The 22,113-nt window shown below is 40.7% G+C and overlaps 1 protein-coding gene across 1 annotated transcript in view; it reads right to left on the reverse strand.

Moving 5' to 3' along the window:
* RAPGEF5 (Rap guanine nucleotide exchange factor 5) overlaps window positions 1-22,113 on the reverse strand; it is a 160,583-nt gene that overhangs the window by 84,209 nt on the left and 54,261 nt on the right. Inside the window, exons 8-9 of the mRNA XM_061347737.1 lie at window positions 16,492-16,568; window positions 10,756-10,881 (exon numbers count right to left, since the gene is read on the reverse strand). Coding sequence (XP_061203721.1) covers window positions 10,756-10,881; window positions 16,492-16,568 — 203 coding nt within the window. The remainder of the gene's footprint in view (window positions 1-10,755; window positions 10,882-16,491; window positions 16,569-22,113) is intronic.

A 22,113-nucleotide genomic window follows, 5' to 3' on the forward strand; every position in this document is an offset into this window, starting at 1 on the left:
GCAATTGATTGAAGAGGCCAAAGTTGGCCCTTCGGAAATCCAGAACTGTGGTCTTGCTAGGTATTCTATTCCTCCCACACAGGATCCTAAACTCCACCATCTCATGGTCACTGCAGCCAAGGCTGCCACTGACCATCAGCACTTCAACCAGACCCTCCTTGTTGGTGAGTACTAGATCCAACAGCGTTCCTCTCCTAGTTGGTTTGCCCACCATTTGCATTAAGAAGTTATCATCAATGCACTGGATGAACCTCCTAGACTGTAAATGACTGGCTGTGTAAGTCTTCCAGCAAATATCGGGGTAGCTAAAATCCCCCATGAGGACCAAGGCATGTAGTCATGAGGCTGCTTTCAGCTGCCTGTAGAAAGCTTCATCAACTCCTTCATCCTGATCAGGAGGCCTATAATAGACCCCCACAGGTGTATCACCCATACCAGCCAGTTCCTTAATTCGTACCCACAGACTTTCCACTTGCTCCTCATCTGCCCCTGGAGAGAACTCAATACATTCTAGTCGCTCTCTCACATAAAGAGCAACTCCACCACCTCGCTTTGCTGACCTATCTTTCCTAAAAAGGACATAGCCATCCATGACCACATTCCAGTCATGTGAGCTGTCCCACCATGTCTCTGCAATTGCCACCAGATCATAACCTTCAGACAGCACACAGACTTCTAACTCCTCCTGTTTATTCCCCATGCTGCGTGCATTGGTGTACAAGCATTTCAGGGAGAGAGTGGAGCACGCTAGTGGGACCCTTGGGAGGTGAGAGGCCTTCTGGTCTTTGTTAATACTAGAACAATGCCTCACTAGTTCAAACCCAGCTACAATCCCCTCGGCACTTGAGTCTAACCTAAAGCTCTGTGAGTGAGCTCTGTTAACTCTCTCCCTGGTACCCTTTTTCCCCTGCGGGACAAGGTCTAAATAACTATCCTTTCCCTAAAATGAAGCAATAGATTGAGAGTCCTTATCTTGACTGTTTCTTCTTAGCCAGGTCCATGCTATAAGCCAAATCCAGATATCCTTGATTGGTTTTGATTCCAAGAGAAAAGTCTAGTAAAACAATAAATTATTTATATGATCCATACCACTGAAAGGTGAAGAACAAAATTACTTCCCTTGAATTGCAGAAATTGCTGGGAAATTCTGACTTAAGTTTGCATGGTACATATTCAAAGCATTAGCAACTTTTCTTTTTAATCTTACTGAATTTAGATAATAAGTTCCCTAACTCGACAGAGAGATACAGGATCTTATTCAGAGTTCCCAGGACAAGTGTAGAAGTAACTCTCTGGAAGCAGATGGCAGGATACATTCACTGTTTTATCAGCATAACTAGGAGTTAACTGATGTCATAAATCAGAAAAATGGAGAGAAGAACATTCAGAATGTCATTCAATTTATTGGTCTCAAAAAGAGAGGGGCAGACAGTAAATGTAAACCACTAAAATTTCTACTTCTCTAAAGGAAGAAAATGATAGATCAATTCTATGTAAGCCTTTGCACAGTCTAGAAACATAAGCATGTAAGTGGTGCAGAATCTGGAGAGAAATACAGAAGCAGAAGACAGCGACAACCTGCAGATGACAGCATTCAGAGAGTTTCCCTGCTTTTTCAAACTGATAAATGGAGCAGAAGACAGAATCAAGGAACCATGTTTCCAGTTTTGGTGCTACCAAGAACTACGTAGTTCCACTGCCTATGAAAAACATCACTCCTGTCCTCTCTCTGCTCCTGGATGATGTTGACCCCCATTCATCATTCACCCCCTTCTTTGTGCATGTAAGCCTCATGAAGCTACATGGTGAAGTACAGGGTCCAGATTAAAATTATGCCAACCAAAAAACTGCAAGGACATTTAATTTGACCCAGTTTAGTTTCTGGATTTGGTTAAGTCACAAGGTTTTGGCAAATGACGGAGGAAGGCTGTGTTTCACCATGAGCAGCAGAGTAGCTTTTGCCAACAAGAGTCTCTGACACCATGTCTCATTCTCACCCCATATCCATATCCTCTACCAGAAAAGAAACTGATCCAATTGGAAAACAACCCCATGGTAAATGTGTATTGATTTTATTTTTCAGATGAATTATTCCCTGTGTCTCTTCTCAGAGCAGCCCAGGGCTGGGGATAAGCAGCTGGGTCAGAGGTGCTGGCAATGGCACAGCCACGAAAGTGATTCCCAAGGACCCAGAGGCTGTGCAGTGGCTCTCCGGCCTCAGCTATGCTCTGGCTTTTATAAAATAACCCCTTTGCCCCCAGCAGTTCAAAGTCCAGCCCACTTCCAGCTTTCTGGGATCCCCAAATAATCTCTCAAGGATCCCAAAGCAATTTATCAACATTCATTAATCACTGCAGTTTTATAGCACCTTTCAAGGTCCTACATGGGTAAGACCCCATTTTATACCTGGGTAGACAAAGATGTGGGGAAGTGACATAATTTGGAGGTTACTTATTAAATAACTGATGGAGTCAAAAATAAAAATTCAGTGTTCTGGCTCCCAGTTTTTAGCCTGCTAAATACCATGTGCCCTTTTTACCCCTTTTAGCCCAGTAGCTAAGGTATTGTCCCATACAAGAATGAGTCACTGTTCCACACTAAAGAAAGCCCAGGATGCAAACTGTATATGTGGAATTTCCTTCTATACAAAGTAGTTTAGTGTTACAGAATAAATCAAAGAGGGGCAAATTAGGCTTTCTTTTCTTTCAAACTCTAGGCTGAACATCTGGAGGAAAGGAAGTATTATGGGAATATGCAACATAACTCAAAGGAAACTAGTGAGCTTCCTGCTTGACATGTTCCTAAACTATGCTCACAGCAAATCATGGGAGAACAGGCATGACTCCTCTCAAGTGCTTTACTTTTACAGAAGGATGGATCATGTAATTTCGCTGCTATTTTGCACTCCCAGCAAGAGGGTGTACACCTCAAAAATTTTGGCCACATTAAATAGACTCAACAAAAGGAATAGTAAGTCCTCTTAAAAGTACATAGTAAATAAACATACTTTCCTTATTATTTTAACAAACCCGTTACAAGAGACTGAAACAAAGCTTTTCCTAGCAGCCAAATGATCCCAGTCCTACATCTGAGCAAGAGAATTCTTATCTCTGGCAAAGGTTTTCCATTTCAAAAAGATGCTTCTGCCTGTTCGGAACTGAAAAAATAAAAAAAAAATCCTAGGACCTGAAGAAGACTTTTTTCTTAGAAGATAAAGAAGTTGGCTTATGAAGAACAGGGGATCACCTGGGGCTATGCATTCATTCCAGCAGATGAAAGATCAGCCGTCTGGAATAGGATACTCTCTTCAGAACATGACAGAACTAGATTCAAGTCCCTGTTCCTCCTGATTCAGACCAAAGACTTGAACTTCAGGTCACCTCTACTGCAACTTCTTAATTACTTGCTCTTACTCAACATGAAGCTATAAACTGACAACCTTGTTGATAGACTCAATTTTTTCTTGGCTTGTAGTGGAAAACTAAGTAAAAAATTGCAAACTGTCATCATCCTGGTAGAGCTCTCTGCTAATGCTGATGGATCTGAGGGAACTGGCGGAGGTCATTGCTAGACCGCTCTCCATCATCTTTACCAAGTCTTGGGAAACAGGAGAGGTGCCTGAGGACTGGAGGAAAGCAAATGTCACTCCAGTCTTCAAAAAGGGCAAGAAGGAGGACCCGGGTAACTATAGACCGGTCAGCCTCACCTCCATTCCTGGGAAAGTGATGGAACACCTTATCCTTGGTGCCATCTTAAGGCATATCAAGGATAAGAGGGTTATGAGGGGCAGTCAACATGGCTTCACCAAGGGGAAGTCATGCTTGACCAATCTCGTAGCCTTTTATGAGGAAATAACATGGTGGATGGATGATGGCAGAGCGGTGGATGTGGTCTACCTTGACTTCAGCAAAGCATCTGACACAGTCTCCCACAGCATCCTTGCAGCTAAATTGAGGAAGTGTGGTCTGGATGATCGGGTAGTGAGGTGGACTGTGAACTGGCTGAAGGAGAGAACCCAGAGCACTGTAGTCTATGGGGCGGAGTCTAGTTGGAGGCCTGTATCTAGTGGAGTGCCTCAAGGGTCGGTACTGGGACCAGTATTATTTAATATATTCATCAATGATTTAGATGAGGGAATTGAGTGTACTATCAGCAAGTTTGCTGATGACACTAAGCTGGGAGGAGTGGCCGACACGCCAGAAGGCTGTGCTGCCATCCAGCGAGACCTGGACAGGCTGGAGAGTTGGGCAGGGAATAACTTGATGAAATATAACAAGGGAAAGTGTAGAGTCCTGCATCTGGGCAGGAACAACCCCAGGTTCCAGTATAGATTGGGGAACGACCTGTTAGAGAGCAGTGTAGGGGAGAGGGACCTGGGGGTCCTGGTGGACGACAGGGTGACCATGAGCCGACACTGTACCCTTGTGGCCAAGAAGGCCAATGGCATCCTGGGTTGTATTAGAAGGGGGGTGGTTAGTAGGTCGAGAGAGGTCCTCCTTCCCCTCTACTCAGCCCTGGTGAGACCTCATCTGGAATACTGTGTCCAGTTCTGGGCCCCTCAGTTTAAGAAGGACAGGGACCTGCTGGAGAGAGTCCAGCGCAGGGCAACTAAGATGATTAAGGGAGTGGAGCATCTCCCTTATGAGGAAAGACTGAGGGAGCTGGGTCTCTATAGTTTGGAGAAGAGGAGACTGAGGGGTGACCTTATTAGTGTATATAAATATATAAAGGGGGAGTGTCACGAGGATGGAGCCAGGCTCTTCTCAGTGGCAAACAATGATAGGACAAGGGGCAATGGGTACAAACTGGAACACAAGAGGTTCCACTTAAACTTGAGAAGAAACTTCTTCTCAGTGAGGGTGACGGAACACTGGAACAGGCTGCCCAGGGGGGTTGTGGAGTCTCCTTCTCTGGAGACATTCAAAACCCGCCTGGACACGTTCCTGTGTAACCTTATCTAGGTGTTCCTGCTCCGGCAGGGGGATTGGACTAGATGATCTTTTGAGGTCCCTTCCAATCTCTAACATACTGTGATACTGTGATCTAAGAGGTATGAAGGGAAACAGCAAACTCCTGTGCTGTTGTCTAAATCCATTCTATTTCACTGATGTCAAACATCTATTCCACCTCACAGCTATTCAAGCCACAAAAGTATCTGCAAAAAATTTTAGTGTTCTATAGTCATTAGGTTCACTTCATTATAGTTGCTAGGTTCACGTTGATTCTGCAAGAGATGCAGTATAGGCTCCAAAAGTAGTGAATCTGCCATCAAGCTACCTGATAGATCTGTCCCAGGCAGAGCAGATACAACAAAAGCAGTGAAGATTTTCTTAAACAGAAAAGCACAGATTTCAGACATTTGATGTTAGCATTTTACCAGAGCTCTAATTACTGACCATGAATTCAATAGTACATTGGTGCAAGGCCACAGTTTTGTCAAGCTAACAAAAACTGCAGCTCTGGACATGTCCCGACGTTAGTTCTTGTCTCCATGCAGGTATCCAGCTGGACAAGTAGGTGCATCCTAAAATAACCTTGATATGTCATGGCTGGAATTTCCTCAAGAAATTCCACTGTTGTGAGTAATCTATAGGATGTGAGGCTCTCAACTGTTAATTTTCTTTTGTAAGCATTTTAACAACTTCAGCTCCACCACTAAACTGTTTCAATGAGCAAATCATCCGTCTTCTTAATGAGAACACTCATTATAAAAGTAAATTAACAGAACTGTTCTTCAGTGTCTGTTGTCCTTCTGAAAACATACCTGCTACCCCTGTATCTCTTTAATTTTCAACTAAGTCACAGAATCAGTACATTCAAGCTATATGTGCTTATATACTTCTAAACAGTTCATAACTCTAACACATATATTAATCTATGAAGGTATTACAAAGTGGATTTTGGAAACATCCCCCCCCCCCCCTCATTGGTGCACAGAAGTTCCAGAACATCCCCAGCCTAGAATATTATTTGTATAGCTGAATAAAGAAATTCATATTCTTTTGCTCTCTAATGAACACATTAGAGAATCTTAAATTTCATTTGAACATTAGTGTCAATTTGTAGAAATTTATTCAGTTGATTTGACTATGGAAGTGGTACTATATATAATCTAAAGAATATTTTCCCTCTGCTGCTGAGTGAAAGGCACTTCTACAAGTTTGCTAAGAATAAAACTATAAACAGATGTGATTTAATTAGTGAGTGCAATGCTTCATTGAAATAATATCTGGAAACACTGTACAAACGATCACAGCTATTACAAAGGCTTAATTTAATTAAGCTGTAGTTGCTTAAAAAGAATTAAAAAATGCAATTGAGTGCAAATGTGCCTCAAATGCATCTCAAATGCATGCTTCAGCAAAAAAAGCTATGACAAATTATTTCGAATGTCTACAGACAGAAGTTGCTTTCTACATTTTACTTAATGCTAACACTAAACAAGCTTTTCAAAACAGCAGGCTCATTTCATAACTGAATATTTCAGTACAGATTTTTCATCCATTTTCTGTCAAAGCAATTGGTTTAAGGGAGCTAAACATTTAAATAACATAAAAATACAAATATCCAGTTTTACATTACCCTGTGCTTATAAGTGTGATTTGCACGTAATGATAAATTAGAACTGCAAGCTTGCACAGTTATTTTTACTCTAGCCCACATTTGATATTAAAATAATTTCTGTGGATTTTAGACAACCATTTCATTTTATTTATTTATCAATACATCGACTATAATTGTAGGAATGCAACAGTACAGAGAAGCAGCTTATCTGCTATTTAGAAACTTATTTATTACTATTTACTTTCTACCCATTAGCAAAACTGAAGTTTTAGGAAACCTAATATATATGGTAGGTTCAGTGCCTTAATTAAGAGCCTCATTCTAACACATTAGCAAGTGGGATTGGGGAAAAAAAAAAAAATCACTTTAATTTAGTTTGTTGTTTTCGTCTACAAGTCTGTGAGCAACATTACAGTTAGAGCATTCTGCAAACACTATATTCACCAAAGAGGAAATTGGCAGAGTGCCACAGAACACCAATTCCAATATACCAGTCTAAACTGGTCACAGCAAGCTTGCAGTATCAAAAACAAATAAGCAGCTCACATAGAATCAGAACACAAAACTTTATAAATTACAGGACTTTTGGGGACACTTTTTTTATTCAGGCCATAAATCTGAAAAGAATGATAACATACTGGAAACCTGAAACAAAAGCAGTATGGACTTTCTGACTTGGGTACTAACAGTACCAAGTAAAAATGTAGCCATGTAAAAAATCATCATACAGGTATACCCTAATTTTACATCCTCCAGAACACATCCAAACTGAAGCAATCCCTTCTCTCTCCCACCACATTTCCAAACAGAGCTTTCCTCCAGTGAACCACCCAGCTGCCAGGTATTTTCCCTCTTCTAAATTATCTGTTTTTTTTTCTGAGAAATAATAATTACATTTCATCTCCTTCCAAACCAGCGACCCAAACCAATCCATGCTTCACCTGCCCATTGTGGGCCACAGATCACCAACACCACATACTCAAGAACACCTTTAGGTACATTATCTGCCCAAAAACCTCTGGAAGACCAGACTTGTGCATCCATGTCATCTACCTTTCTTATGGTAGTCACTAAGTTCTGCCCTCAAACTCAGACAAAGATTGTGATTTTTCATTCGAATGATAGGAGGGCTCACCAGTCTTCCTCACAGCCTAGATCTCTGTCATACTATGCTGGTATATATAGCCCAATCATACTATGCTTGTGTTTGCTGCTAATGCTGGAAAACGTGAGGTTATACTAATCTGAAGAGAGCTGCTTTAGAAACACAGTGGATAGCACCAGGGGAGCCCCAACTCCAATTCCCATTATGTGCATGGGATACAGTACATGCAGAGAGGAATTATACATATGCACAATTATAATCCTGCATTCAAGTTGGGGAGGGAAGTTGCGTATTCCTAAAGGAGAACAAACTAGAAGTCTGCTTTTAGCAAAAATACCCCCTTGGCCATCTTGGAAAGAGCTTCACTTCCAAGTGGGTTACAATGTCCCCAGCCCCAAACAGCAACACCACCCTGAGCTGACTGACACTCACAGCTCTGCAAACAGCAGCATTGCTGCTTTGAGATGGGCTGCCAAGAGACCAGCCCAGCTTGCCAGCTCTCCAAGTGCAGGGAGAGGAGCCTGGCAGGATGTTCAGGCATCTCATTTACAGACCAAATGCCATTCCCTTTGAGGAAGGCAGATCCACCATGAAAACACAGTTTGAGCCCCAGGAGGTAAAACTGGTGAAAGCTTTAGGGCAGGGATACTTGCTGAGAAATGAGGGTCCTGTGGAGAACACACAGAGCTGCTCCATTTTACTGCCTAGATCAAGTGCTCATTACTCTCTGTTTCTAAGAAAGTAATATAAGAGTGAGCTATGCTTTTAATTTTTTTTTTTTTTTAAAGAAGAACGATGGGCATGATACACATAATTCTGTAAGGACACCACACCCTGAACATGCTGTTCCTCTAACATTTACAGCAGGCAGAAGGGACTGGGCAGTAAGTCAATGCCAATGAATCTGCCATCACTTTCATAGCAGCAGAATAAGATGGGAAGGTCTGAAAACCTGCATTTGAGTGGTACTTACTACAACCCAGCCTGCTGCTTTTCTTCTTGGAGAAGAGATGGAACAGCTCCCTGGAGCAGTGAAGTCTGCCCAGCCAGCCAAATCCTGCTACCTACACATGCACCGGGGCAGCTCTTAGACCACAAGGGAGGAAGGGAGGGGAGGAAGGGATGGAAGCTCACAGCTTCCTGAATGTATGTGACCTGCCCCCACCACAGTAAAGCCTATTTTTTTTCCAGTGAAAGTAAATTACCTGAGTCAGCTAAACTCAGAACCCTATGACAGACCTTTCCCATGTTTAATAATGCCTTCTGGGTGACTATTCCTAATGAAATCACTAGACTGACTGTGGGCTTAGCAAATACACACTAACTGAGGACTGCAAGTCTGTCTTACATCTGGGCATGAGCTGCCTGGACCATCAGGAAATTCCATGTCACCCCCACCTTATAGAATAGGGGAGGAAGAGGGAGGGAAGCCACTACAATTTGTAATTGCCAGCTTGAGCTGTAACATATTCCTCCCCCAGAAATAAGGGGCATATGAGGAACGACCTGGTCTTCTGCAGTCTCATGTGACATTTTTCTTTTCTGTCACCTCCTAAGCATAAAGGCACATCCTTGCCCAAGAGCAGTAACTGCTGTGTTAATACTGCTCAGTATGGATATGAGCAGCTTGCTCTAGCTCCCACTAAACTGAAGTCACTCATTTCCTAAATAGCAGCAATTGCTAAGTACCATACTTTTCAAAGAAGAAAAGCTGAGCACATCTTTCCTTTCAATTTTTGGAACTGTACTGTAATATGTGCAGCTATAGAGCTGCAGCTGACACCTCAGCACCATTTGCAATGACTGAAGTAAGCAGCAAAAGTACCCACTGAGTTTTCGGACTATCAGTGCCAACATTCCCCTCTCCCTTATGCCCACAGCATCTGTAATCTTGCTTCCAAATCCTGAAACGCAACAGAAACCTCCCCTGGCTTAAAAGCTTCTTTACTTAAGCACCTAAACTTTTAATTGCACTTTGCAGATACGGCTTAAAGATACATGGAAATTCTGCCAGATGTCCATGGCTAGTGAATCAGCTGAGCTATAATTCAATCTCAGGGATCTGAGCCTAGCTAATTACCTTCTTCCCTCCTGCACACTTAATGAAAAAAATTACATATTTAATTACACCAGACTAGACCTTAAATGCTGCCAAACAGAACAGCATGAAGTTCTGAAATAAGATTTCATCTTTCTATTTTCCTTTGCACAACCTTATTTCAGTAGGAATAAGCTTGCAGATGAGCTGAAAAATCTTTTCTAAAATACATGTTTTTTTTCTACTGTCCAGTGAACAGCAAATGGAATAAATTACATATGCATAATAGCAAGACATATGAGGACTACGTGGGATTTTTGTTGTTTCTTGCAGTTATTATCCTGGGCATCTTTAGATGAATATGCAATCAGAACAGAAATCTTTACTTGAGAACAAAATTACAATACATTGTGCTATAAGCAGGGCCGTGAAGTTTTACTGCATGTTCAATCCAGTTATTAACATCTGAATGAGTGCTTTCAGATGCATTAAACAGAATGCTGCTTTCTTCAGTGTAACTTTTGGTTGAAAACACAATTTTTTAAAAGAAACTGCTGAATTGCCTATCCACACCATTCATTTTAACTCCCACTGAAAACTGCCAGCCAATATTTGCCTCCAAATATACCAGCAGCAAAGTAATTTTAAGACAAAGTACTTGAAGCACTCATATAATTTTAAGACAAAGTACTTGAAGCACTCATATACCTTATACAGTATTTAAATACATCTTAAACCCCAAGTATTTCATAATCACTAAAAAAAAAATTGGTAGAAAGCATTCTGAAATCATCCACTATTTCCTATGTGTACATGACATTAATAACAGTAACTGACAGTTAGTGACAATGTAATAATTTAAGTGTGTTGACAATTATTGAACTGAACACACTTCAGAGAAATGTAAATGTCAGAGGACAACAGCTACAGCTTCACGACTAATGTATGCCCTGGATTCTGACCATCAGATTTGCTATTTCAGTTTTGTAACCTGAATCTCCCTTCCCTACCAGAAAGAAACCAAAAACCCAAACAAGAAATGTCTTACTTGTTCTGCCTTCTTCAGCGGTTTTCTATCTGCCTGCAAAAACTGGCAGTTTTCTCTCGCCACCTTCTGCACCAGCTCAATCTGTCCGATGTCATCTCTGCCCTGGAGCTTCCACAAAACCCCTGCCTTAAGGGTGGGAGAAAGAGCAAAGAGATACTTAAATCCACAGTCCCAAGACATGACACAGCTACAGATTTCAACCTTAAAAGAAATGCATCTATTTTCTCATATTTGTGGTACTTCGGTGCCACTTGCTGAACACAGACAAATCATTGCTTCCTGGGAAACAACTGGAGAGGAGCTGAGGCACATCTGAATCTCTAAATGTATCTACTTTGGAGGAAAAAAGGCAGGGCTAACTAAATCAACCGTTCCTCTGAGTGTGTATTAGATACCCTGTGTTTTATTTATTCTTGTCAGCCTGTTTCCTGTTACGTAAGAGAACAAGAGGCAAGAGGTTAAAAACTCATGGGAAAGTTAGCCAGGAACAACCCTGGAAAAGAATGAATCTCAAAACGGGTCACACCTAAAAATAACAGCCTACAACTCCATCTGTTCCCGCTCCAAACATTTTTCACGTATGCAAGCCTCAAGAGGTAGAAGAGAGTTGCCCCCTGTTTATTTATTTTGTAAATAACAAAGCAGTATCTCCTGATTTTGTTTAGGGAATAGAATTAGATCTGCTTTAAAATCTACTTTAGAACTATTTTTTTTTTTGCTAATACTCTGCCAAGTTATTCAAACTATGCTGACAGTGTTTCATCAAAACATTCAGCACTGGTTGTTTTATAAAAATACCATGTACATATATAAAGATGGATTCACACTTGCACACAGGCATATCAGACACATCACAAAGTTAGTTGATGAGGGCTAAATTGTTCCCTGCAATATCAGTGGCTAACATCACCCTCCATGATCTGGTCATGCGTAACCAAGACCTGGCTCGATGCCAAACAGCTTTTATTAGACCATATGTTTCCTGATGCGACAGTGTATGCCTTGGGAGAGACTAGCAATGGGGCGTGGCCAGAGTATTGCTAAATTACTTTAAAGGCAATCTGCAAATAGCCTTTTTCCCCGCTTCCTCCACTCTTTTCTTTCTACTGTTCATTTTACCTGAATCAGTATCTACTCCAAAATTCACAAAACACCTAGTGAGTCAGGACCAAAAGCCAGAGATGCCCTTACTGCTAACCCATAGTGCCATGCAGGCTCAAATCCTTTGGCCTTGAGAAACTCCTGCTCATGACAGCTGAAGGTGTGAGACTGCTCACCTGAACCATCCTACTGTGTGCTGGTTTCTCTACCAAGACAAAGGATATGTGGGTTAAGGTTTCTTCAGCTGAGGAGAACAGATCTGCTTTCTAAATAAGCGCTTTAACACTGATGGAAAAAATTAGGTTCCATGACTGAGTCCAGAGTCATCCTCACCAAATTATTTGAAAGACATTTTTACATGCCTACATTGATCCAGTCTAGATGAAGGCATCTCCTCACAAACCTACATCAGGCACCTGTGCTCTGCAGAAGGATTTCGGATGCAATCTGTGGTTTGCATATCCTATGCTTAGCTCCCAGATTCCTGAGGAGCTCAACTTTCCCACATAAGTAACCTACACACTGGTTTGAAGATCAGAAATCCACCAAGAAAATAAGGAATTGCAGTGCTTAACCCAAAAGTCCTTACATTTTCCATGAGATTAGCTCCTTAGCTTTAAATTATAGAACCACTGAATTGTTTAGGTTGGAAAAGACCTTTAAGATCCTTGATTCCGACCATTAACTTAGCACTGCCAAGTCTACTACTAACCATGTCCCTAAGCACCCCCCTATAAAAGGCACAGATTTATAAAGCACTTCTGACACACCATTATCACCTGCAGATCAGGTGTGAGACTGATTTTATCAAATGTGGAAGAATATGCTGAACTAGTTGTCCAAACTTCTAAACAGAAAAATATTTTACAGCAGATATTTAAAAATTATCAGATGAGCTGTTTCATAGCATTCTCCTTTTTCTCCAGTAATTTATACACAGAATGTAGGTAATCCCCACAGACTTTGCTGAGGTCTGATGTCTGCACTTCATAGATGGGGATATTAACTACAGCCAAACTGGCTTATTTCATGGCTTTGGGATGCTTGTAGCACAGAGTATAACAAGCCACAGGCTTGTGGGCTAAGGATAACTCAAAGTGTTACAGCCTATTATGATTTTTGGGAATATAAAGATTTATAGTCTCTTTGGTTATGGGACCTTAGTACTGCAGAGGAACTTTTCACACCTTCTTCTTGTGTCCAGACAAGTCAGACCATGAGTGACATAGACGGCTATGAGTTCCTGTGCTTCAAATGTCAGATGGACATCAACAATGCAGTGTTCACTATGTTGAACAAATACTTATTGATCTTCAGTATATGAAGCAAAGTCCAGTGGTTAAAACCACTTATGCTAAGATGAGGAAGGGGACTTCAGTTTTGGGAAAACAGCTGGCTTCAGTTTGGTCAAACAGAAGAAACATCTCAGAGAAAGACAGTTTTTTGAACACATGGGCCTCACTCTTTTTTACTCCTTGCCCTTTGCCTGTCTACAGACAGAGCATATTATGGCTTTCTGCATGGATGAGCACCCCAGGGAAGAAGTTACTCTAGATACAAACCCATTAGCCTTGCCACAAATGTGGTCTGTATTCAAACTGTCAGTTACATTGAAGAATCATATTGTCCCATTTCAAATAAGAAAGGAATCTTACATTTTAACATGTGCCCTCCTCCCCCAACTATTTTTTTTAATTTAAAGACCTGCAGAGAACATAAAAAATGTATTTTATGGGGTTTTCAGAGGACAAAAGGTCAACTAAAACATTTCTGGGAGGACTGCTATTACTAAGCTAATTGTACATGCTTGTCTCTGGCAGTAAAGAATGCGCTTGAAATACAAATGCTTTTTCATAATTAAGAAAAAAAATATTAATCACTTTTAATTCTGATTTCCTCTATTATGCTGACTTTCCATGAGAAATCTTTCTGTTAAATACTTATTAGAAAGCATGCAGGTCAACTAATGAATTAATTGATGACAGCTTCCAAAAGCTGGCTGAGAAGATGTCGTCAGAGTCTCCTATAACTGGTTATTTTCACTTGTCAATATAAATTTTATTTGCAAGCAATACTTTTGAAGATATTAGACAGAAGCGTAAAGCCAAGTTGCTCTACTTGCAAAGTACAATTTCAATTTGTATTTTGTGTGGCCACACACCTTCCAAACTCCCATATGCCCAGATGTTGATGCTTAGCTCTCTAATTCATGTACCTCAACAGAGACACAAGGACTAACTTATATGAAGGTGAAAATAATGAAGTTGCATATTTTAACTGGCTTTAATTTAATGAAAGATAAAATAATGTAGGAGCTTTATATCAAGGTTTTACTACCATTCCTGGCCCCAAATTACCATAATTAAACATGTTTATGCAATATTTGAAATGAAATCAAATGTTTAATGAGAAGGAGTAAATTAGTCACTACTAAGGTTGAAAAAGCAGAGATGCTGACAACACATCTTCTGTTGCAGCACATCCATTGGAAAATACTCCCCCACAAAGGCCATAAATGAATATGCTAGCAGTTACATGGAGGTGAATTAAGACATCCCTAGGCAGACAGGATGGGATTTTTTATTTACATTATTTACATCGGTTACAGCATGCTTCCTTTTAAAAAACCCTGTACTGAATTCTTTCCGCACTTGTAACAGTTTTGTCAACTAATTCCAATGTAAGTGAAGCCTCTGTCAGGCAAAGCGGTGCTCAGAGCAGGCACCACACCCTTCAGCTCTGCTAACACAAGAGGTTTGCAGTGGCTTGGCTTTTTAACGCTGCACCTCTGTCTCCTGTGTCTGGTGAAAACAATGTAATTATTACAGGCTTCACCTTTGACCAACCTGACAACTTAAAAACATATGTCACTGCCTTGAAAGATCAGTTGTTTTGTTCCAGTCACATGCTCAGCCTCACTAGATTGAAAAATAAAATAAAATCATTCACACCCATAAAACAAACTGTATTGGGTGATTACAGGATGTCATTTTTATGGCACTGACAAACAAATTGGAGCAACAGCTGCTTGGATAACACTCTCACTCTCCTCCTGACTGGGCACATGGTCAGTTTTTTTAACTGCTTACTTAATGAATGTTTAATTTTAAAAGTGTTTCAGATTCTTTCAAATTTTAGAAGATGGTTTCCAGGCAAATAAAAGCTGAGCAAATCAATATCCCAATAATAAATTCTCATGGGTTTTTATAATCTGCCCATATATCTTATTAGCTGGTTACTTAGGAGCTTTGAGCACACACGTCATAGCCTTCCTTTTTACATCTCTCACATAAACATGAACAAACATTTTCAAAAAATAATAATCACAACAATAATCAAGTAGAACTGAGTAATATAAAACCTGAAAAAAGAAACAGAGGTCAGTATTTCCCCTTGGGTCTTTTCTATAACTCTAGAAGCCTGCTCCTCAATCCCATGCTGATGTGAATTAGGAATCAGTCAGGTAACAAAATTTTCACATATTAGGGCTTCTATTACTTTTTTTTTTTTCTTTTTTTAATACATTTGAAACTATGTGCAGTTAAGAAAAGAGCAGGCCATTCCCAAACATGCTGCTTGAGCATTACTCCAAAGCATGAGCTAGAAAAGGCCAGATAAACACTGATGCAGTAGGCATACCCGAAAGGTCCCCAACTTCTGCCTGCACTCTCCAGGTGTCTGCCATGTCCTAGGTCTGCTACAGCTCCTCCTGGGCTCACTGTGGCTGAGACAGCCCCTACTTTTAGAATGATACAGGTGCTGATCACATAGCTACATGGCTTGTACACCTTCAGCTAGGTTTGCTCACAGACAATGCTACAAATCCTGTCTTTCTTGCACACAGCTTTTTAGCGGGCAAGGTGTTACGAGATAAATCAGTGACAAGAACTGCAAGCTGCATATTCAGGAAGGAGAAAGGGTGGCAACTGGTGAGAAACACAAGATTCGCAAAAGAAACAGAGAAAAAAAGATAGCCAAGACTAGGAAAAATCAATTTTAAATTAAAAGCAATAATCAGCACCAATACAATTAGCAGTATAGTTATGCTTGCACAGTTTGAATGCATGAACAGAATGATTAAATGAACTGGAGAGTAATAAAAAAAGACTCACAGAATTAAAAAGGGTAACCAATTACACAGTAAAATACTCTAAGAGGCAGTAAAGTTTCTTCTGAGCAATATCTAGAAGAATGAATTAGTTGTAAATAAGGCCAGTTAGGGAAGGAAAGAAAAAGGTTGTTGCTTACACTTCAGTGACTAATAAGTATCTTCATTTCATTGCATGTCTACTTACAGTGATTCAAATTCAATCAAAATGGCACATGCTCTTGATTTCTAAAATACATCTCATTTTATTTTCACATCTGGTACTCGCTATATGTATTATCTAAAAAGAGCAGAAAGATAGCTGAAAAATGCTGTCCAATTGCAACATCATGGGTTTAATTCCCAGAGTAATCATCAATCTTATTCTAAATAGTCACACAAGACAAGATCCAGCAGACATTCTCCTTCCTATAGCCCCCCTGCACAGAACATTGAGGAAAATCCATTTTCCAGAGCTACTGGAAGCAGATCCTTCAACTTGTAGATCCAAAAAAGTTCCCAAGACACCATTAATCTTACACATTTACCTGAGTATCAGAGGTGTCCTTGAGCTGTTCTAGTCCTCTTATGTCTTGACCACCATTTTCTTCATTTTGATGAATTACTACAATAAGGAAGAGGGAATGTATTGGAAACAGGAAGTTTAAATCACAAGAAGCAGCAAAGCATCATGGCCCAGTTTAGATCAAATAGGATGACCGTTCAAGAAGCCTCGTTCTGAGTTTAGCTTTCTAGCTAACTCCTTGAGTGGACAAATACTATAAGGTGTACCTTATTCTTCCCAGGCAGTAAAATGCAGTAATAAATAGTTATATTCCTGCTACTGTTAGTCCTGATAAAAAAGTGATGCTTAAGGAAATGCCACTTTTGCATACATTATAACAAGACCTGATAAGTCATAGAGAATAAAGAAAATCAGACTTCCCTTTACTTTCATTACATTGCAGAAGGTCAATCCAGACTAAACAAAATAAACAGATTTAGCCCTCATCTCAGACTTGGAAAATTCTTTGTAAACAAAGTGATCTCAATCTTAACAAACACCACCGCAATCCATGAAAGCCATCTCCAGAAGGTGCTCTACTGAAGGCCATTTGCTGTTGGCACAGTCAGAGAAACCAGTGACTTAGCTCAATTAACATTGCTTAACACCAGTAAGTTTTGCCAGACTTTAATGACAAAAAGTTTTGGATCAAACTTGTAATCTCCAGAAGGGTTGAAACTAGAGTTGCCAGTTTACCTAGCTAAAGAAACAAGGACCACTTTTGAAGGGACACATCAGACTTCTGTATTGCGAACAGCTCTATCTGTAAGCATTTTTACTAGCTAAAGTCCAATATACCCTTCCAGTCAACATACCCACCTGCTATATTTTGGTGGGACATTAAGCCCTCATACATTCTGAAATGTGAGACATAGCAGGTTAGGAGGGTCAGACCAAATGAAACAATCAGAGTGACTTTATACTGTACTTGTTTACTTACAAGCACCATACTCAAATATCATCAACCTTGTGTATACATCAAATCATTTGCCAGTGTAGCCACAGCAGTTGTGACAATAAAAGCATCCTTGAAGCAGTAGAGCTGGCAAATCCATTTCCTGAACACCAGGCTCACAGCTTTGACAGACAGGCACAAGGGTTCTGTTTGCATGCTTCTTCCTCTCCTTCATCCCTGGGTACCAGAGCTGACTGGTCATTGGGCTGCATCTGAACAGCCACAGCCCACAGCACACTGTTTTTAGACAAGGATCACCAGTCCCATTTTAGCTTAGAACTGTGTCTGCGAGCTGAGGCAGCCCAGGATTTGATTGGTGAATAGTCTGTCGAAGGAGCAGGAGAAGGGTTGGCAGGAACCAGCCCTTAGGTGGAACCCTCACCTATGCTCTCCCCAGCCCTCAGCCTGAATCTTTAGCATACAACCACGTTATTACAGCTGAACTACATGCAATGTGAGCCATGAGGTCTAGCTTCATGTGTCTGTGGTTGCTTGGGGTCTGCTGTAGACAAAAGCCTAACCTTAGGCAGCCTCCAGCAACTAAAAATAAAAGTAACTTCAGACTGTCCTTGCTCTCTAACATAAAGCATATGGATTTATTTTTCTTTTACTTCAGAATTTCTGCTGATATTGCTATGTCATACAAGGTATAATTCTCCTTTCTTCCCTTCCACTTATGCTATAAAAAAACAACAAACCAAACAAAAAAATGAGTAATAAAAATGCAATTATAAAAGGGGTAAAAAGTCATTTTGTCAGTACAATTTATTCCATTCAGGGATATTTTTAAATCCATTATCAAAAACAGAGGTCTGCTATAAATCTTCACTAGTGTCTTTGCTGGCATTACTTTACCAGTGAGCCTCTGAAACTTAAGGCAAATGCTGAAAACACAGGGTCAATCTATAGCTATAACAGAAAGCATGTGTAATGGGGGTTATATCCCAGCAGCATTTAAAGCTAGGGGAAATCTGAACATGCCTGGGACATTGTAGCATATCTCTGCCCCAGGTCTGAAAAGTAACAACCCAATGAAGTAACCAGAGTGATTGCTTCAATGCCGTGGCCCCTCCTTTCCCGGTGTAGGTTAGGGTTTCCTAAAGCAACTTACTCCATCCAACTACGATGGGCGCTTTGTGCAGTCTCTTTCCTTGTAACCCACCTCCCAGTCTTCCACCTCAAGAGCTGCCTCATCCTCCTGCACACTCTCACATGTGCATGACCACATTCTACCCACTGTCACTGCAGGAAAAACAAAGCATTTGGGACATCCATTTGGTGAACACTAGTCAGATCAGAATGAGATAGGAACATTGCAATGCCAGAAGGCTTTACTGAATGGCAAAAAATGGTTGAGCAACTGCAAATGTCTAAAGCCTGTGGCTGCATTAGCAGAAACACATTTCCCCAGCTCTCCTTTCAATTTTCTGATTTCTTCTAAAATCAATTTGCTGCAGCCACTGATAGGCAAAACATCCCCACAGACACAGACGCTGGCTATTAATCACAGCATTTAGAAGAAGTGGCACCTAGCTACTAACAAGACCATGGGTCCAGGTTTAAGCAATTTACATTGACCGAGCCAGCTTTTCAAAGAAGCCTGAGCAAATGGATGTTCCACAAACAGCTGTGCCAGGGGAAAAGGTTAGCAGCTGCCAACCGGCTTCTTGTCACTGGCTCCTATTACAAGTGTCCCTTTCACTGCCCAGTGCCAGGGCAAGCACCCGAGAGCATCCTCAAATAAATCAAACAGACGAGCCTTCAAGGAGCAGCATGCTGTTGGGCTGGGATAGCAGATTCACGAGGGGATCATATCTGGCTGGGGAGCTAGTCACAAGCAGCAAACAAACTGTAATATCTCTTATCTGGCACAAAAGGAAAGAGGGTATATGTCCACAATGAAATGGATACAGGTATCCTTAGGTGTTGAACAATTTTAGCATGAGAAATTTTAAAGATCATGAGAAAATGATCTCAGTTTAGACATACTGTGAATGACAAAAAAAAAAAAAATGGTAAAGCTATTTTTATCAGCAATTTCAGAGCTCAACTCTAAAAAAAAATTAAAAAGTTCATAATCCAAACCCACCTCTCCTTGGCTTCAATGTTGTTTAGACTATGTATGGCATGTAGAAAAGAACCAGTAAATATTTTGTTAAAGGAAAAAAGTCCCAGACCTCACACTGACATTTTCACAGCCCTCTTGAGACACAGAGAGCAGTCAGTCTCTTTTTCATCAAATTTCCATCACAAACTTGAGTTTTGTGTCCTCTCTGCCTCTTACTCAAAGCCCTAAGAACCAACCACAGCTGAACGATTTAACTACACCTAGGGAGCAATACTCAAGGAAACACGCCACCTCATACAATTTTTTTCATCACAGGAACATAGTTCCTTGAAGGCTGAAGTGGCCACACAGATGAATAACAATTCTTAATTGCATTTTCTTATTTTCTCTATGAAAAAGTTACTACATATTTGTCTAAAATACAGAAAAAATATGGATTTCTTAAAACATTTCAGAATAATATTCAGAAATCTGTGTTACAGGGGATCATCACACACACATAAGAATACAACTGTTGTATTTCTATGCTCAGTGTGTCAGAATCATCCCAGGCACTCATGAGCTCTTGTGCACGCAGTACAATTTTTTCACAAAATGTAATAATTCAATGAGAATTTCGCACTTACAGTCAGTTGGCTGGTTATTTCTTAATAAAAAAGCTTGAAATTGAAAATACAACCATAGGAAAAGTGAACAGAAGGTTACAGTGGGATGGGAAACTATTTCCCATGCAAGCGAATGATTCTGGGACAGTTCCCTAAAACCTTTACATATACATACAAAAAAGTTGTAAACTTCATAGCTGGGCCAAACCCTTCTTCCTCTGCCAGCATAAACTGGCTTTGCTCCCTGATACAAATGTCCTAGCACATCTTACAAAGCAGCAACACCAGGGAAAGGCAAAGATGGTTTACCCTGATCTATATGTATCTATTTAATGTCATGTTGAGACCTTACCTGCAGTACTGTGTTTGGCTCTGAGGCTCCCAAAACAAGAGGAACATGGACCTGTTGGGATGAGTCCAGAGGAGGCTTAGAAGGCTTAGATGCTTAGAGGGGTGGAGCACCTCTTCTATGAAGATAGGCCGAGAGAGTTGGACTTATTCAGCCTGGGGACCAGAAAGCTCAGAAGAGACCTTAGAGCAACTTCCAGTGCCTAAAGGGGGCCTACAAGAAATCTGGAGAGGGATCTCTTACAAGGGCCTGTAGGCACAGAACAAGGGGGAATGCTTTAAACTAAAAGAGAAGATTTAGATGAGACATTAGGGAAAAATTCTTCCCTGTGAGGGTTGTGAGGCACTAGCACAAGTTGCCCAGTGAAGATGTGGCTGTCCCATTCCTGGCAGTGTTCAAGGCCAGGCTGGATGGGGCTCGGAGCAACCTGGTCTACTGGAAGGTGTCCCTACCCATAGCTGGGGTTGGAACTGGATGAGCTTTAAGGTCCCTTCCAATTCAAACCATTTTGTGATTCCATGTTTGGGTTCATGGTTGAGACGAGAGACAATTAAAAAAAAAAACATAAACATAGACTGACCCGTTCCCTTTCCTACCTGCATCTTTCCCCCTCCTTTGGAGGGGAGGTCACCATGAATGAAAGAAAAAGATGTTAAATGAGTTTGCTAATATGCAGTTCAAATGTGCCCATTTGCAAATTAGCCTAGGGATTCAAGATGTTGACATTTATGGTCACTTAAAGATCACACGGACCATCATCTGATCGAAGTTGCTTGTGCCCCCACAGACCAGAGCTGAGATTTCACTGGAAGATGCTTCTGTGAACAAATGTTGGAAGAGAGCATTCTTGTGGGGGAGAGCCTTGTCCTTTAGAAATACCATTTCAGTTCATTAAATTAGCAGAAAAATAACAAAGAAATAAGAAAAAAAGGTAAATAATTTTGTACCAGCTACCACCGTAGAATCAGCAGAATCATGGGGGTTTGAAGGGAAAGAACATAACCATCACTCACACTGGATCCACCACATCCTTTGTGCTACCATTACCCACCAACAGTGCCCCCCCTGCTTTTACTGCCATGCTACAAATTTTAACATAGATTTAAGATATTGGAAGGGATTTGTCTTCCTCAGCAGCATGATCATTACAGGCATGCTAAAGGACTCACCTTAGCTAAACAGATGGGCATGCAGTAAGGGTCACAACAGCCACCTGTGGCACTATGGACCTTCTCCTGCCCATGGAAGAATCCTGCCAAAGGTGTCAGGGTTACCCACAGGGCTGCGTCTCCACAATCTGCTGTTCTGTATGCCCCCAAACATGAAGGTAAATGTATTACATTTGATGAGTAAGATTTTCATAAGTCACATAATACAATACATATTATTTCAATTTAATACTTTGCCTTACTCAACAGAGAAGAATCTTTTACCCAACTGAAAGTGGAAAGGAATGTTATGAAACAAAAAATAAATAAACAACAGAAAGCAATTCCTGGAACCCAGAGCACTGCAGTCTTCCCAGAGGCTTTGCTGTATTGTGCTTTCTTCCTTTTCTAGAAATGAAGTTTCTACTTTCTACTCTTCTGGCTATAAAGATAACCTTCACAACACAAACCAAGGCACTA

Source organism: Neopsephotus bourkii, unplaced genomic scaffold (genome assembly GCF_033783945.1).
Source record: "Neopsephotus bourkii isolate Nb327-2 ecotype Australia unplaced genomic scaffold, CSIRO-AGI_Nbou_v1 NB_323, whole genome shotgun sequence".
NCBI classification, from domain to species: domain Eukaryota; kingdom Metazoa; phylum Chordata; class Aves; order Psittaciformes; family Psittacidae; genus Neopsephotus; species Neopsephotus bourkii.